At 45.9% G+C, this 17,187-nt stretch overlaps 1 protein-coding gene across 5 annotated transcripts in view; it reads left to right on the top strand.

The window, feature by feature from the left end:
• Window positions 1-17,187, top strand: part of LOC101412358 (secretin receptor-like) — a 62,489-nt gene that overhangs the window by 13,050 nt on the left and 32,252 nt on the right. For 2 of the 5 annotated variants that reach the window (XR_011649296.1, XM_058301146.2), the window contains one exon: window positions 749-852. Coding sequence is in view for 2 of the 5 variants with exons in the window: in XM_058301146.2 (XP_058157129.1) it covers window positions 749-852 (104 nt within the window). In the remaining 3 variants the exon portion in view is untranslated. Of the gene's footprint in view, window positions 1-743; window positions 853-972; window positions 16,202-17,187 lie in introns of those variants that run through there. The other 3 variants (XM_071216494.1, XR_011649297.1, XR_011649295.1) reach the window with 3 other exon arrangements.

The following is a 17,187-nucleotide window of genomic DNA, read 5'->3' on the forward strand; positions in this document are numbered from 1 at the left end:
GTCTCACCCCTGGGGTCCACCCTGCGAGAAGCTTCCCTCCTCGCAGGTTCCAGGGCTGCTGCGAATCGTCGTCGCCAGGCCCCAGAGCAGGGCTAGGACCCGGGCAGCCTCAGTTCCAGAACCTCCAGCGCCCCCTTCCCTCCGCAGGGACCCCGTGACCCTCGGCCCCTCAGGAGGGAAGGCCCCTGGGTGGCTTCCCACGGGCGCCAGGGCCCCTTCCCCCACCCCAAACCCTTCTCAGGGACGAATGCCCAGTAATTCCAAGGGAGGTTCGGGGCCCCTCCCTGTGCAGGAAGGAAAAAAACACAAAGTAATTCCCTGGGCTCCCCCGGGTGAAGGTCCCACGGGCGGACGCGCCGCAGCCTGGATTCTGCTCCCGGGTGTTTCCGCTTGCGTCGGGCGGGAAGCTCCTCTGGGATGCATTCCTTTGCTCCTGCCAAGGGCACTGGGCTTCCAGGACCCCTTTTCAAAACACGTTCCTGGGCGGGGCCAGCCTGTCCTCTCCCTCCTCTTAGGTGGAGGGGGGTGCAGGGGTGGCCCTGAGTGGCCCTGACCGAGCCCCAGTTGGCCGGGGAGGGGGAGAGGGGGAGGCGCGGGCGGGGACGGGCCGAGGGGGGCGGGTTGGGTGGCCCTGAGGGCCCTTGTGCCGGGGGGGCTGGGGGGGCCGCCCCAGGGCGGCAGTGTGGGGGGCTGGACGCCCGCAGGGCCCCCGTCTCCGCGCTCACCCGAGGCTGCTGGGCTCCCGCAGGCGCCGTCTTTCGGAACTGCACGCAGGACGGCTGGTCCCACGCCTTCCCCCGGCCCGACCTGGCCTGCGGCCTGAACGCGAGCGGCCTGGCGGGCGAGAAGCGGGTAAGCTGCCCCCCAGGGCCCCGTGGGGCCCGCGCCGGGCGCGCGGCCGGGAGACCCGGGGGCCTCTCGCCCCTGCCCTGCTGGCCCTGCGCGCAGGCACCCACCAGGGGCCTCTCTCAGGGTCCCGGTGAGGAGGTGGAGGCGCGTGAGAATGACCCCAGGCCACCGTGAGAGGCGGCGGGTGACGGCGGCGGGCGAAACGGAGCCTCCCTCCCAGGACGCGGGGCCTCGGCGGAGGAGGGGCACCCAGCGCGCGTGCCTCGGTTTCTCCATCTGAGAAGGGGGCCCAATCCTAGTGCTGACTGCTTCGGGCTGTCAAGAGAACTGAATGAGCTGAGGAACGGGCGGCGGAGGAGGGCCCAGGCCTGGGAAGGGCTAAGAGACGTCGGCTCCTCACGGGGTGGAGCGGGCGGGCTGCGCTTTGGGCGCCGCGGGGGCCCCGGGGCCTCAGGCTCGGCTCACTCCCCGTCGCTGTCCCCTCAGAGGACGTCCAGCAGGGCCTTCGCCCCAGGGCGGCCCTGCCTCAGAGCATTAGGGCATTCTTGTTGTTACATTAAGGAATGTGGCAGAGCTCTCCTGGATGGGAATTTCATATTAGGAGTAGTATAAATTTTTAATATTATTTTATATACATATTATATTTTAAAAAATAGAACATGGATTATTTATCATTCTGTACTCATGGCCAATTCCTAAGATTCTTTGTCTTAGTCTCATGGTCATTTTATAGTCTCATGGTCATTTCTTTCCCCACTCCTCATTGTCCTTATTTTTCTTCCCCTTTGCACCCATTCTCCCTTGAAACCGTGGAAAAGGCCATTTCAGTCCACAGAATCCTGCTTGTTCTGAGCCTCCTGCCCAGTCACCCTCCCTTCCCCCAAAGTATCTCCTTCACGGGGTCTCTTATGAGTGGCCAGCAGGTCTCCATGTCCTCTGTGTTGTCCTGGGTCCTCCCAGATCCTCAGGCACCAGGGTCCCATTTCACAGCTCTGATCACCTTCTCCTTGGGCCGCAGGTCCCAAGGTGTCAGCACTACTTGGTGGCTGTGGGGCCACATCAGGTGTGTCTGTCTCGGTGATAAGAGTGATAACAGTAGTGGTAAACCACTTTAAGATGCTTTCAGTTCTTGGCAGGTATTTTCTTTAGAGCGATTTCTGAGGAGGTGAAAGCCAGTAATGGAGGGCTGGTATTATTTTAATGAAATAAACAACTGGTATTATTTTATTAATGGACATATGGGTTTTTACCCATAGAGGAATTTCTATAATGATCAAGGGAGTATCTAGGAATTGTTTTCACAGTGGACCTCAACATCTTCAAAGTTTCCAAATTAATAACCAGGAAGCCACAAGAACAATAAAACCTTTTCCTCTGTTAATATTTTATATTTGGTCTGCCATTTTACTTAGAAGGATGTCAATGAGAATTCCACAGTTAAAATGGTTTGGAAATATTTTTGGACACATAACCCTTTATGATTAAGATATTAATTTACAGATGAAATAACCATGCCCAAATACTTTATAAAGATTTTATTTCTTGGTATGGTTTCCATTTCACAAGATTGCTGTACATGAATAAATACTTAACTGATATTTGAAATTCCCTTTAATGAAATAAATTTCTGGTGTAATCTTACAAATCAAAATATAACAATAATAACTACAATGTCTTTCAAGTCCTGCCTGTCAGCAGGTATTTTATTTTGAGAGACTTTTGTAAAAGAGGCAGCTGACGTTGAGATCCTGTTTTAATAGCTAATCCCTAGCCATGTTTTAATTTAATAATGACAATAAAATATACCCATAATAAAACCCCTTAGTTTCAAGTATAATCAATGACTTGGGCATGGGAGTTAAGTATAATTTCATTTAGAAAGATTTCTAAGAAATCTAAGAGTTATGATTGCTTTCCTGGTTTTATCCTCATAAATGATACTCCAGAATCTTTAATTATGACATTGGTAGCTGAATATATTAAAACCCTTCCATGCCTTGGCAGTAGTTTGATGTGGAAGATTTCTTTGAAAGGAGAAACTCAATCTGGAGTATGGTTAGGTTAGAAGCATCTTTGAATAATCAGGGCACAAGAATGCCATTGATAAAATATTGGATGTGTTAAGGGAGAGAGATCAGGAAATTCTGATCTTGGGCACCGAGAAGCAGCAAGAAACATAAGACCACTCAGAATTCTAGAGAAATCTCTGAAGTCCTCCCTTATTGTCCAGAACTCATTGACACTTCCCTGATGGTGATTAAACAATCCAGAAAAGTTTGAATCATCCCTGCAAAATATGGTTTACTGAACAGCAAAGAGTACAAGCTGACTAAATAGCCGCCATGCTGGGACCCCCTGGTTGGGAGGGGCATAAAATCTCCTGCCCTACCTCGCAGCAGAGGCTATGGGTGAATGGTGGGGGCAGGGCAGTGGCACCCTGAAGAAATGACTGCTTCATCAACTTCCCATCCCATGCACGCTATTGCCCCTTTATGAAAAGTGAAAGGTACTTAAAGAACAGTAACATATTTAGAGAGGACACCCTGGGTCCTTGTAATACAGTATATTTATCAGTGCAAATCAGAGCTCATCCTGCCATCCAGCCTTGTGACCTCTGAAGACAATGGGAACCAGATTTTCTACTCCTGGTATCCTTTGATCCTTCCCACTGCATTTACACACGGACAAAACATCTCAAGTGCCAAAGGAGGGCCTCAAACACACTGAAAATTTCCTCTGTGACTCGGGTGAGATGTGAAGCTTTCTGAACTTCAGGTGTGTGAACAACACAAAAAATTGATTCCAATACTGGTTCTGGGTTGGCCAATTCAGGGAACAATGGGTGTCTTCTTATCCACTACCAGTGGGCCCCTTACTACAGTACCCACAGCCCAGTTACAGGTTTATGAGCAAATTAGGGTTACTTATGGCAAAGGAAAGAAATTGCCCAGATTCTAGTTCTTACCATGTGGCAGATGTTCTCTGGGTGATAAACATTGCTCTCTATTTGGAAGACCAATATCAGTTCCATATGAAAATTCAAATTAATCTCACAGTTAATTCTTTTTTTCAAAAAAGATTTTATTTATTTATTTCTCTCCCCTTTCCCCACCCCGGTTGTCTATTCTCTGTGTCCATTTTGCTGCGTGTTCTTCTTTGTGCGCTTCTGTTGTTGTCAGCAGCACGGGAATCTGTGTCTCTTTTTGTTGCGTCATCTTGCTGTGTCAGTTCTCCGTGTGTGCAGCGCCGTTCCTGGGCAGGCTGAACTTCCTTTTGCACTGTGCGGCTCTCCTTATGGGGCGCACTCCTTGTGCGTGGGGCTCCCCTACGCGGGGGGCACCTCTGCGTGGCACGGCACTCCTTGTGTGCATCAGCACTGAGCATGGGCCAGCTCCACACGGGTCAAGGAGACCCGGGGTTTGAACCACGGACCTCCCATGTGGTAGATGGACGCCCTAACCACTGGGCCAAGTCCACTTCCCCAATTAATTCTTGACGATAAATTCCACAGCTGTTGTTTGGGAAAAATTGAACCCCAGAGAGAAGTTCCCAATAGCCAGAGATACTGTGAATTGTTGTAACGTGACATTTTGCCTGATCAGGTGACTGAATTTCTTCATGGGTCATCTTCAATTTTTAATGCTTTGGAGAGCATTAAAGCAAGTTTATGGAATCACCACCAGCTGATATACTTTCAGCTGACAAGAAGTTGTAGGTTTATGTCTGCCTGGAGACTTCCTGACATGCCTGCCCCTAAACAGGATTCCCCATGTCAACTGGGACTGAGCCTGTGCGTGCTCCTTGTCACAGGACTAAGATGAGGCCTGACTCCTATACATGTCACTAAGGACTCACTTATCTGAAGAAGCTCTTGATATTGAGTATCCCTGGGTGACCAAGGAAGGTCCACGACAAAGCACAACACAGAGTGGGCAAATTACCTCTCATCAAAGAGCTGCTTCTCGGCACTCCATTCTGAGCATTGTTTTCCAATCTCCTCATTGGGTTATTGGCAATTAAATCTTTAGATATTCTTTATATAATCTTTATATAATCTTAGATATTCTTTCTTCTCAAAACAAAAGCAAACCATTTTAAAGATTTTCACCTGATATAAATCCAGTCAAGGGATGTCTTAGGATTGGTTTGGTAGGGAGAATGCAGCAACTGGGAAAATAACCCCTAAAATATCCATCCAAGAAAAACTGAAAGATGTTTAGCATGATTTTATGGGGTCCTTAAAACAAAAAATATTTTCTATGTTAATTAGAATAATTGCATAACCTAAGCTGTCAATATAAGACAAGCAATCTAAGTTTCAGCATATATGAGCATTCTCTTTCTTTACACTTTTTACTTCCTCGGATGACAGAGAGAGAATTATGAATGATTAAGGAGAAAAATGGCAAATTAGAAAATAAGGAGATATTTTATATTTGATGACTAATTGGATAGACTGTTCATTTCTCATCAATTCTAATTGTTAGAATATTTATGGATCTTTGTATTTCCTAAGGGAAGTTGTGTGTTTTGATAGAAAATAGCAGAGTAATATTGATTATCAAGATTTTTTAATGCTGTGTACAGTTGGATGGGGACCATGATAGTGATATCCTTAGGATTTACCCCCTAAAATTCCATTTATTGCAATGGAAAAACAATTAATATGTGTGTATGCTGAGAATCCTGGAAAATTTCACCCACTTATCAAATTGACATCACCAGGATTGGGGTGGGTGGCACTCGTATCCCTCCTGATGGGCTGCCCTTGGAGGACAACACAGGCTGGGGTGCTCCTGCTGAAATGCAGGCCTGGGTGTGCTCAGGAGGAAGCAGTGGGCAGACCCAGATTGGAATCACCAGGTTTTCCAAATCTGCCAAGGATGTGATGGGATGTCTCAGAAACAGTTCCAATTTGAAGGAGCATGGACTAAAATGGGCAGAGGAACACTTTGCCACTGTAGGGACTATTGGTGAAATTTGAAGACCGATCCATGGGTTGGAGCATAATATGGAAATGATGTTAGGGTCTGTATGGTTACTCAGGGAGATGCTCCTGTTTTGAAAAAATGTACACTGGAGTATTTTGTGTTAAGGAGTGAATGTGGAGAAACTATAACCATTGGAGAATCTGAGTGAGGGGTTCAGGAATTCTTCATACTATTAATGAAATTTTTATATAAAATCTAGAAGTTCTATAATCACTTCAGAATAAAATATTATTTTTCAATTACCAAGTAAATACCATGCCGTTAAGGAGGAGTAAGATTAAACCCAATTACAGAGACTAAGCTCTACATAAATCCATTTCAACCAAAGTTGTGAAACTACCCCTCTCTTAAGAGTTTGAATTTAATAAAGTAGGCAGTGTGTGAATATTTTACTAATGACCGCTATGCCCTTGGTGTTATGAGTGACTTTGGGAGGTGTGGAAACAGCACTGTTTGGATTCTATTTTTGCACATGAGCTCCTTCTACTGGCACACTGAGGACTGACTAGCTTTTACCCCATCCTGAATGCTGCAGAGAAAGTTATTGTGCTCCTGCCTCCTCCTATGTAGATGCATGACCCTCTATATTCTCTGCTTCATTTCTCTCTCCATGACTTCCAAAGGCTGTTGAGGTCTAACTTCTTTTTTTTTTCTGTCTTTGGCCACATGGCTTTGCGTTAATCTGTGCATGTGCAATTCAGGGATCAAGCAAGGAGATGCTTCAGAGTCTGTTGTCCCTTGACTCTTCTCCCCTCAGGCCGTTCAAGTGTTTTTGTGTTTCTGAGGGCAGAAGGCACTGACTTATCATGACTGCCATTTACCACCTGACAATGTGCTTGAGGGTTGTCAGATGCTACCATTTCCCCCATTTGTAGAGGAAAGAGAACCTGGTGTGTGGCCCTGAGCAGGGAACTTGTTTGAAGCATCCTGAGGACTGACTTAGAAAAAGGTGTAGGGTGGTCCCAGGGTGAATGTGTGCCCTCTCCTGGCCCTTCTCAGCGGTGGAATGTGGAGAACGGGCAGGAGCGCTGAGACTCAATGACTCCATGATGAGGTCTAAGGTCTTTGGGGAGAAGGCAGGGCAGGCAGGTGGAAGGGGATGATTGAGGTTAGGATAAGAGGCCAAGCCAGGCACATCAGGCCTGATGCATAGGGAAACTGATCCAAGGTTATGGAGGAAAAAGGAGAAGGGAGCTGCTCTGAACTGAAGATAGGGGCCTGGGCACCTGGAACTGAAAGTTTCCAGAGGGAGGAAAAGCCGGGGAGGCAGTGAGAAGAGGGCCCAGGAGTGACTAGGAACCAGGAGTGGCCAGAAGGCATATAGGGAGGGGAGGCTTGGAGCAGGGGCAAAGATGGAAAAGTGAAGGGTGGAAAGGGCAGTGATGTCTGCTGATGACATCAGGAAGTGCAGTGAGACTCCAGCAGATGTGGTATAAGGGACAAGGTTCGAAGGCTTCCTAAGGCAAGGGCTGTGGGGGGCGGGGCAGAATGTGGCCTGGAATGCAAGAATAAATGTTGGGGGTAAACTGAGGGGAGCTACAAGGTCGGGAACATTGAGGATAGAGTGGGGAGACAAGTCACTGCAGTGTAGGAAGGTGGGAGTCTTCTGTGTCTTTCTAAATGAGATGAGCCTGTGGGAGGGAAGAGCTGGGAAGACCTGAGGCATGAGGACCTGGGGCTAATCTGGGGAGGTAGAAACATGCAAAAGGAGACTGACAGCTCCAAGGAGGATAGGGGCCTCTCTGCTCCTTTGTGGTGGTGATGGTGGGGGTTTCAAAGGCCCATGGTGGAGCTGGGAAATGTCAGATGCTGAGGGAGAGATTAGCAGAGTGAGGCAGGAACAGAAATGAGAGAGCCCGGGAGGACAAGGCAATTAATTGGGCAGGTGGGGGATTGCCTGAGGTGACATGAATGGAGACCTAGAAGTGTCCTTAAGGCCACAGAGGAGGGTGAACTGAGGTAGAGGAGGAGCAGGGTCCTGGGGCAGGAGCAGGGAAGGGGGATACTTAGTGAAGGGCAGAAACTGGGGGTGCAAGCTGGGCAGAGGGGACCTTATGGGACAGATCTGAGGAGAGAGGTGGGGACAAGGGTTTCCCTGAAGGGTAGAGGAGCTACCGCAGGGTGAGCCTGCAGTGGGAAAGGAGAGAAGCTGGTGGCTGAGGGGACAAACCCAGCTGCCTGAGGTGACCCGAGGAAAGTTTTGGGGGAGGGGCAAGGAGAGAGCAGACAGGGCTGCCAGGGTATGGCCATCTGAGGCCATGATCTCCTGGGACAAGCTCAATGCACAAGAACTGAGGCCAGGTTCATGCATGCAGAGGCCAAGAAAGAAGAGGAGAACTGAGACTGGGTCAGAGAAGACAGACCTCCTGGATATAGCTGTGATATTCCAAACTTATAGAAAACTTTATTTCTCTCTGAATATGAAGACATATTTTTGGCATATTGCATATAAATAATCAGGTGATGTTCCTTAATACACATCTTCACACTAGATAGGAGTTGATATTTATTTTTAGCAAATCTAGACAAATGTAATCCACAGCTTTCATTGAACCTTATTTTCCCCAAAGATGTGATCTATGAAATGACAGTGTGCTTCCCAACACTATAGTAGAAGTTTAGTAAGCTATTTGTCATTAAGGTTGCATATAAAGTGATACATTACCAACTTTAGCAGTTAAGTAGATCAAACAGGTTATAAAAATATTTTAGCCATTAAAGCTCATTAGGAGGCATTAAGTTTATCTTTCTTTCAAAATGATTCAGATCAATGAATCTGCGTATTTTCACTTTGAGATGACTGCACTTTAAAGAATATTCTGTTCTAAAAATAATAGTATTTGTGCTTGAAGATTTTTGTTTGGTGACTAGTAGACAGAATAATGCACACGCACCCCCAATATGTCTATGCCCTAATCCTAGCACTTGTGAATATATTACAGTAAGTGGCAAAAGGAAGTTCGCGGAGATGATTAAAGGTTCAGACTGGGAGATAAGGAGATTTACCTTGGTAATCTGAATTTTCTCTGTAGGCCAATTGAATGGCATGTGTTCTTTTTTTTTAAAGGTTTATTTTTTATTTCTCTCCCCTTTCCCCTGTAACCTCTTCCCCTTGTCTGCTCTCTGTTCCATTCGCTGTATGTTCTTCTGTGACCGTTTCTATCCTTATCAGCAGCACCGGGAATCTGTGTCTCTTTTTGTTGCGTCATCTTGTTGTGTCAGTTCTCTGTGTGTGCGGCACCATTCCTGTGCAGGCTGCACTTTCTTTCGCACTGGGCGGCTCTCCTTACGGGGCGCATTCCTTGCGCATGGGGCTCCCCTAACCGGGGAACACCCCTGTGTGGCACGGCGCTCCTTGTGCGCATCAGCACTGCACATGGGCCAGTTCCACACGGGTAAAGGAGGCCTGGGGTTTGAACTGTGGACCTCCCATGTGGTAGGCAGATATGTTCTCAAAGCAAGAGCATTTTCTGGCTGAGAAATGAGATAAGAGGAGGAGAGATTCAAAGAGTGAGAAGGGCTTGACACACAGTTGCTGGCTTGGAAGATGGAGGAAGGTGCCACAAGCCATGGAATACGGGTGATCTGTAGAGGCTGGGGAGGGTCCTCAGCTGACATTCAGCAAAGAAATGGGCATCTCAGGCCAGCAACCACAGGGAACTGAATTCTGCCATCCACCTGAATGAGCTTTAATCAGGTAGATGACATGGTCTTGCACTTCTAACAAAATTTCTTCAAGTAGCTGTAGAAGAATTCATTTAAACTTCAGTTGAAGGACGTTATAAGGCTAAATATCAGCCTCAAGGAATTGTTAAAATGTATATCTCTTTAAGAGAATTTGCCTCTCAATTCTCATTCTCTATTTTCCAAATAAAAAACATTGATCAAAAGAAATATTATAGAATGAATTTGTCACAGAGGTTCAGATTATATGGGGTGTAAAATATAATGTGAAAAGGGACAGTCTGAATGAGGCCTGTAATGCTTCCCCGTGACCCACAAAGAAACCCTGTGCTTAGGAGTAGACATGGTGGCCTGGCTCCTGGGCAGGAGGATAAATATGACTTCACATCTTTCTCAGGTATGCATGGAGGTAAAAGACCTTCCCTAGTAGATGGTGGACTGCTGAAACATTTCTTCCCCTTTCCCACAGAGCAATGAGTAAATATTCGATAGGGACTGCTTGACCAGATATGTGCAGTATTTGATAGCAACTGGCCCAACTCTGTGGTTACATCTGCTTCTGATGAGGAGGGAGCCACCCTTGCCTGCAGTACTCTAGAGGGTGAACGTGGACCATCTCCCTCCATCAGCTGTGGAGAGGGAGCCCCTGGCCATTGGAGCCCAGCCCCACTAGGGAAGGTGACCTTGCTTTGTGTCTTCTCTTTGTGAGCAAATGTTGTTCCATCCAGTATCTGTGTAACTCTTATGTTTTCTTGGTGACCCCAACACCTGCATGGACTCTGTTTTCCTCCATGTGCTGAGACCCCTTCCTTATAGGTGGAAATAGGTGTCTTGCCCCAACAGTTTGTTTGCCAACAAAGCACTCCATGGCACGGTAGAGGCATAAGGATTCATCAGTTCAGCCATCCCAAGGTGGAGCCAGCTCCTTGGGGGTAATAGGCTGACTGAGGTGCTGGCGTCCCTCTAACTTCATGAGCACAAGTGAGATGTAAGCAATACTTATGGGAACAGTGACAAAACATTATGATTGATGGGGCAGAGAGGTAGTGATGGATGTACGATGACCGAATACCTGAAAGTAACTTGTTTCTCTCCCTGTTGCTAGGATACAGAGGAAAGAATTGTATGTAAATTAGAAGGTAATGAGATGCAACCCTCTCTTGATGCCAAATTCTGCTCTTGATGGTCACTAACATCCTGTTGAAGCAATGAAATATGAAAACTGGCTTTGACCAGTTGGCCAGACCTGTGCAGAAGTCCCTTGCTGTCCTCACTTTAACTTTCTTAATTAACATAGTAAATTTCCCACCCAGGGGTGGAGTTATCTACCCCTTTTTTGATGATGCAGTGTACGTGCAAGCTTGATTTCCTAGAAATACAAATCATAGAATTATATAACCAACTCTGTGTGTTCATTGATATGAATAAAAGCTAGTGCATAATCAAAGCAAATGCTAAGTAGTAACTTAGGTATTTAAGCAAGAGTAAAACTGTAGTACAGGGAATTGGGTTTAAGATACTTTGGACTGACCTTGGCACCTTACCTCTGCAGATGTAATAAATAAGAGTTTGCCTACCTCTTGTGTTGAGGTTTTCTTCATGCCATCTCTGGTTATCTATAAAGGTGCTGCCTTGAGGCCTAACAGTAGGAGGTGGATCCTAGCAAGAGTAGGGAAATTAACCCTGGCTGTTGGCCACCTGCAAATGCCTATGTCCTCTGCTGACCTCCACGGAGTCTCAAAGGGTTTATGACTACCATGGGGAGTCTGGGGCTCTGTGCAAGGAGCTCTACTGAATCAAGGCTGTGCTCAGGAATAAAGTTAGAGGAGGCAGGGCAAGATGGTGTCCAAGTAAGTACACCATCGTCATCTCTCCTGCAAAGGACTGGCTGAGTGGTGACAGAATCCTGCCGGAGAGGGCTGTTTCAGGAACCTACAAAGCAGGAGGTGTCTGGATGTTGATCTGGAGAGACTGCAACAAAATTAGTGCTTGCTCAGGTAAAACTGCAGGTTTCTATCACAGAACTCGGAAGCTGTTGGACGGTAAATCCCTTCCCCCTAGGGCTAAAGGCTGCACCGTTCCCTGAGAAATGTCGGTCATCCGGTAGAGTTCCCAAACCCCAAGTTTTCCCCAAATGCGTGAACCCCAAGTCCGTGTCCCCTGAACCTCCACAACCCACATTTCACAGACCCACGTACCCCGAATCCACATTCTCCCGGGCCTCTGTTTCCCAGGCCAGCAGTCCAGGAAATCCAGCATTGCTCTAGCTCTCTGGTCTTCGGCTAACTCTGGGAGTGGGAGGGTTTAGGTGGGAGGTGCAGGGGGCCCAAGGAGTGCAGGTTCAATTTTCTGATCCCCCCCTTTTATTGAGTTTGGAGGTGCATACCAGCTGACTTGGGGAGAGCCTAGGAAGAGAAGAGAGGTGAATCTGCTGAGGGAGCCCAATTTACCTAAACACAGTGGGATAGGAAACTTGGTCTGGGAGAAGTTGGAGTCAGAAAATTAACTAGCCCCCCTATAGCACACCTAAGTGACAGGGACAGTAGGACGTGCTTTACAGACTTTCAGTAGCATATTTAGGGTTCCTAGCAAGAGGTGAGTGCTCTTTCTCAAGAAATTAAGAGACATTGTTTTCTGAGGTGAGTTGGTTCATCAGGGACCCATTTGAATCTCCTACAGGAGCCCCCTCACAGCCTTCCTACTGCCATGGAAGAGAGGAAGTAAGGAAGGGAGAGAGGGAGAAGGTCAGACTCCCAAACAGTTTATTCAATTGCAAAGAGGATTCCTTGCTTGAGGCCTTGTCAGGTCTTTTTTTTTGGTTTATTTTCTTGTTTTTCCTTCCTCTTTATCCCCCCACAGCCTCTTTTTTCTTTTTCTTCCTTTCTCTTTTTCTTGCTCGCTTTTTTTTTTTTCTTTCTCTTTTCTTTTTTTTTATGTTAGGTACTGCAGGCAACATTTCTTATTTGCTGTGCTTCCTCATCCTCAATTTCCTCTTTCCTGTGTGTGCTGATTTTGGCTACCAATGCTATCCCTTTTCCTTTACATATGTCCATTCTCCACCATTTATTGTTTCCCTTACATTCCACCTCTCTTTGTTTACCCCCCATATTTGACTTTTTATCTCTAATACCTCTATTCTGTTTTCTATCTTTTATTCAATCTTTATGTTATTGTCCTTTCTTTTCTCATTCCCTCTTTTCTAACCACACTGGCCTGTTAATTTATACTATATTCCTCCCCATAGTCAATTTACTATTGCGTTATAGGTACTGCACTTTTTTACTGTTATAACTACACAGCTTACATGAGTTCAATATCCATTCTCCTAGATCTCACCTGGTTCTTCTGCTAACATTCACTATCAATACTGCTATTATATTTTTATTTTCTCACCCCTTTTGCTTTCTCTGGCCCTAATATTTTCCTTTAAGGGAACCTAGCAATCAACAAAGAAATAGAATAAGAAGAACAAAGTGACAAAGAGAAAACTTAACATGCACACAAAAATAACAACTAATTAAACCCCAAGATGAAGAAGCTAATCAACTGAATAAACCCAACAAGATAAAATGATAACCAGACAGCAACAAAAAACTACAAACCATACCAATAATCAGGAAAACATGACCCAATCCAATGAACAAACTAAAAGCCAGGAAGATGAGTGGAACATTGAACAACTAATTAAATCTCTCAAAACATATATCATGGACCAATTTAATGAAGTGTGAAGGAAGAGATTAAGGATATTAAGAAAACTCTTGGAGAGCATACAGAAGAAATTATAATCACATCCAAAAAGATAACAGATATGATGGGGATGAACTGCACAATCCAAGGAATAAAGTTAGACTTACTCAACACAAAACCATCCCAACATTGCTTAAAATAAAGCTGCTGACATGAGAAATTTTCCTGAAAGTGAAAGACATTAGTTAGAAGACAGATATGGACAAAAAAACAAGGGAGTTGCATGTGGCTTGGTTATAGTATCTGCGATGAGAGGGGATTAAAGACTCAGATGTAAAAACCACATTGTATTGGGGGGAGGGTGGGGCAACATACGAAAATAGGAGATTGTCAGGTGTTGGTTGAGAGTATAATGCTGAGAAAACCTTTTCAAAATATAATTAGGAAAGTTACCTGTTTAAGATACTCAAAGGGGATAATCTGATGCAGGACAGACTCCTATGGGAATATCTGAATGCTCATTTTGCCAGAGTGGGTTATACTATTGGGTAGAGACCCATATAATGAGAGAGAAGGTAGACCCACATCCTATGGGGAGGACTAATGCCATCAAATAGAGGGAACTGTGTCTCTCAAGAGAAAGGGTGGCTCCCAGGGCATTAGGGCAGTTGAGCAAGTCAAGCCCTCAACACTGTTGCAAGTATCTCTGAACATGGTTCCTCAAGAAATGAAGATTGACTGTCACTGTGGGGCCTAAGGGGGGGGGGGGGGGGAATAGATATTGAATAGATGGAACCAAAGTAAATGTGAGGGCAAAAGAAGTGTTTCACAAGAGTACACGAGGATGGATATAAAACATGTAATATTACACCAAAAACATATAGGGGACGACAGACTAATAATGTAAACCATAATGTAAAACATAGGATAACTAAAAAATTTAGAAAACTGTATAGCCCAAAGTATAAACCACAATGTAAACACAATTGTTACCTTGTTTGAAAGCTATTGTCTCAATATCTGTACATCAGTTTCAGTAAATATGATATGAATAAGTTAAAAGATTATCGCTGTCGAAGGGAAAAGGTTTTATAATGGATATGTGGGACTAATGTTATTGTATATATGAATTACTGTGATCTAAGACTCTTGTGAAAAGAAGCTCAATAATTAGGAAAAAAGAAAAGAAAAAGATAGGATGTAGAGTTTTTCCAAATCAATATGTATTCTGTATCTAACCTTTAAACTCATAGCTATATTCCATTTTACGAATAAGGGAACCTGACATTATATTGGGCTTCACTGTTCAGGAAGTTTTGGATCACAGAGTGGTTCAACAATGTCAGTGGAGGAATACTGGTATGGGATGTTATTGACAGGGGACATATGGTTGACAGGGAGTTATACAGGGCATGTGTCCGGGGTGCATGGAAATGTTTGGATATACTCATAGTGGAAACAATTAAAAACAACAGCTGGGGTGGGTACTGGGTTCCTGGCCGGGGGAGGGGGCTCTTTCGTGGTTCCTAGGGGAGCAGCGGCAGTCCCCCGGGTGCAACGGCAAGGACCAGGAAGGAATGAGGGTCCAACAGTGAGCCCCTGATACTAATGACTATGCTTGTGAGCCTATACACCTGAAATAAGAACAAGGCCTAGAGAAGCACTGTGCCTAAGAGTTCCCTCCTGACAGCCTCCGTGTTACTCAAATGTGGCCAGTCTTGAAGCCAAACTCAGCATGTAAATGCAATGCCTTCCCCCCAGCGTGGGACATGACACCCAGGGATGAGCCTCCCTGGCACCGAGGGATCACTACCAAGTACCAGGTGATGACGTAACTAGAAAATGACCTTGAAGTAAAGGTTCAAAGTGGACCAGCAGAATATCCCTGTCTACATACAATAACAGGAGTTAAAAATGCTGTTTGACCTAAAGTAAGGGGGAAATGGAAAGGACAAATGAGTTTATATGGCTATGAGTCTCTAAAAAAGAGTCTGGAGGTTGTCAGAAGGAATGCCCTTATGCACGCCTGAGCAGAGTCTCAGAGACAGATAAAGTAGATACAACCCCAGGTATTGGTCCTTTTGAGGGCTAAAGAGACCCACAGGTTCTATGGTCATGGCAGATGGGGTTCACTGCCATGTCAGTTGGCCCTTCTTTGGAGCTGGTGTTTCTGCGTGATGGAGCTGGACTCAGATGTGATCTCTTTTCACAAGCCTTTCATGCTACTTTACTGGAATTGTAGTTGGTGCTGGGGCTTAAGATATATCTAGGGGATTTGAATCTCTGGACTGACAATATGATAACCAGGCCCTGACCTCAACAGACTACAGCTCCTACACTCTGATTTATTGGACTTACCCCACTCAGCTAACATGGAGTTGAAGAATTTCAACCACCACACCATGGAGCCTAGAGTGCCTACAACTGAAAGCAGGAGGATTGCATCCAATATCCATGTGGAATCTAAGCCCCCTCTTGACATAGATGTGTAATGGACACAACCAAGCCAAGGTCCACAGGAAGGAGGAATACAGTAAGGATCAGAGTGGACTTAATGATATTCTATTCATGAACTATTGTGATTAATAATCGAGAAAATGTGGCACTGGCATGGAAAAAGTGGCCATGGTGGCTGCTGGGTGCGGGGAAGGGGAGGAAGAGAAGAGATGTGGAGGCATTCTCGGGACTTGGAGTTGTCCTAGGTGGTGCCCCAGGGACAATTGCCGGATGTTGTATGTCCTCCCATAGCCCACTGGATGGAACGTGGGAAAGCGTGGGCTATGGTATGGAACACGGGACATGGGGTGCAGTGATGCCCGGAGATGTACTCACCAGATACAATGGATGTGACATGATGATGGGGGAGAGTGTTATTGGGGGGGAGTAGTGGGGTGGGGCCGGTGGGGGTGTTTGGGGATCTCATATTTTTTTAATGTAATACTTTTTAAAAAATGAATAAATAAAATAAAAAAATTTTTTTTAATTAAGCTTTTTCATTTTTTGATACTCCAATTTATTTTTCCTGTATTTAATTTTTCTAAATTAGTATATATTCTATATCTAACCTTTAAACCCATCTCTATATTCCATTTTAGTATTAATGTAACCTGGCAATATATTAGGCTTCCTTTTTAAAGAAGTTTTGGACTACAGAGAGGTTCAACTTTGGCAGGGGAGGAACACTGGCACAGGGTGTTATTGATAGGGGGCATATGTTTGGGAGGGAGTTCTCCAGGGCATGTATACAGGGTACATAAAAATGTTTCGATATTTTCATGGTGGTTTCAGTTAAAAATGACAACTGAAGGAGTGCTGATTTCCTAGCTAGGGGAGCTCTAACACATTCCCCAATGGAACAGCAACAATCCCCCAAGTGCAATGGCAACGACCAATAAAGATGGATGGCCCAACAATGAGCCCTTGATACTGATGGCTATGAGTATGAGCCTGTGTGCCTGTGTGCCTGAAATATGGACTAGGCCTAGAGCTGCAGGGTACCTAAGAGTTACCTCCTGAAAGCCTCCATGTTGCTCAAATGTGGCCACTCTGTAAGCCAAACTCAGCATGTAAATGCATTTCCTCCCCCCACCCCAGCATGGGGCATGACCCCCAGGGATGAGCCTCCCTGGTGCCAAGGGATTACTGTTGCCGCCTTTCTCCGCCCCTCCTCCCCTTTCAGCCCCCGCCGCCCTTCCCGCCAGTCCCGCCCATATTGCCAACCTACAATCTGCCCTCTTCCCCAGTAACTGCTTACCTCAGGTCTATCCATCAGCTTCAGCCTATCCACAGCCACCCCTTAGCCAACCCTCCCTTCATCACGCCCCTCCCTCTACCCAACCCTATATAGCTAAGTGTACTTCCGTAATAAAGCAGACCTGTTCTTGCGCTCAAGCGGTCTCCGTGGTTTTTCCCCAACCGCGCGTCCCCCACGCCTGGAGAACCGGTGCCCCTTCTCGGGGCACCCCCCGCCGGC

The sequence above is a fragment of the Dasypus novemcinctus genome, chromosome 7 (assembly GCF_030445035.2).
Source record: "Dasypus novemcinctus isolate mDasNov1 chromosome 7, mDasNov1.1.hap2, whole genome shotgun sequence".
Lineage (NCBI taxonomy): Eukaryota > Metazoa > Chordata > Mammalia > Cingulata > Dasypodidae > Dasypus > Dasypus novemcinctus.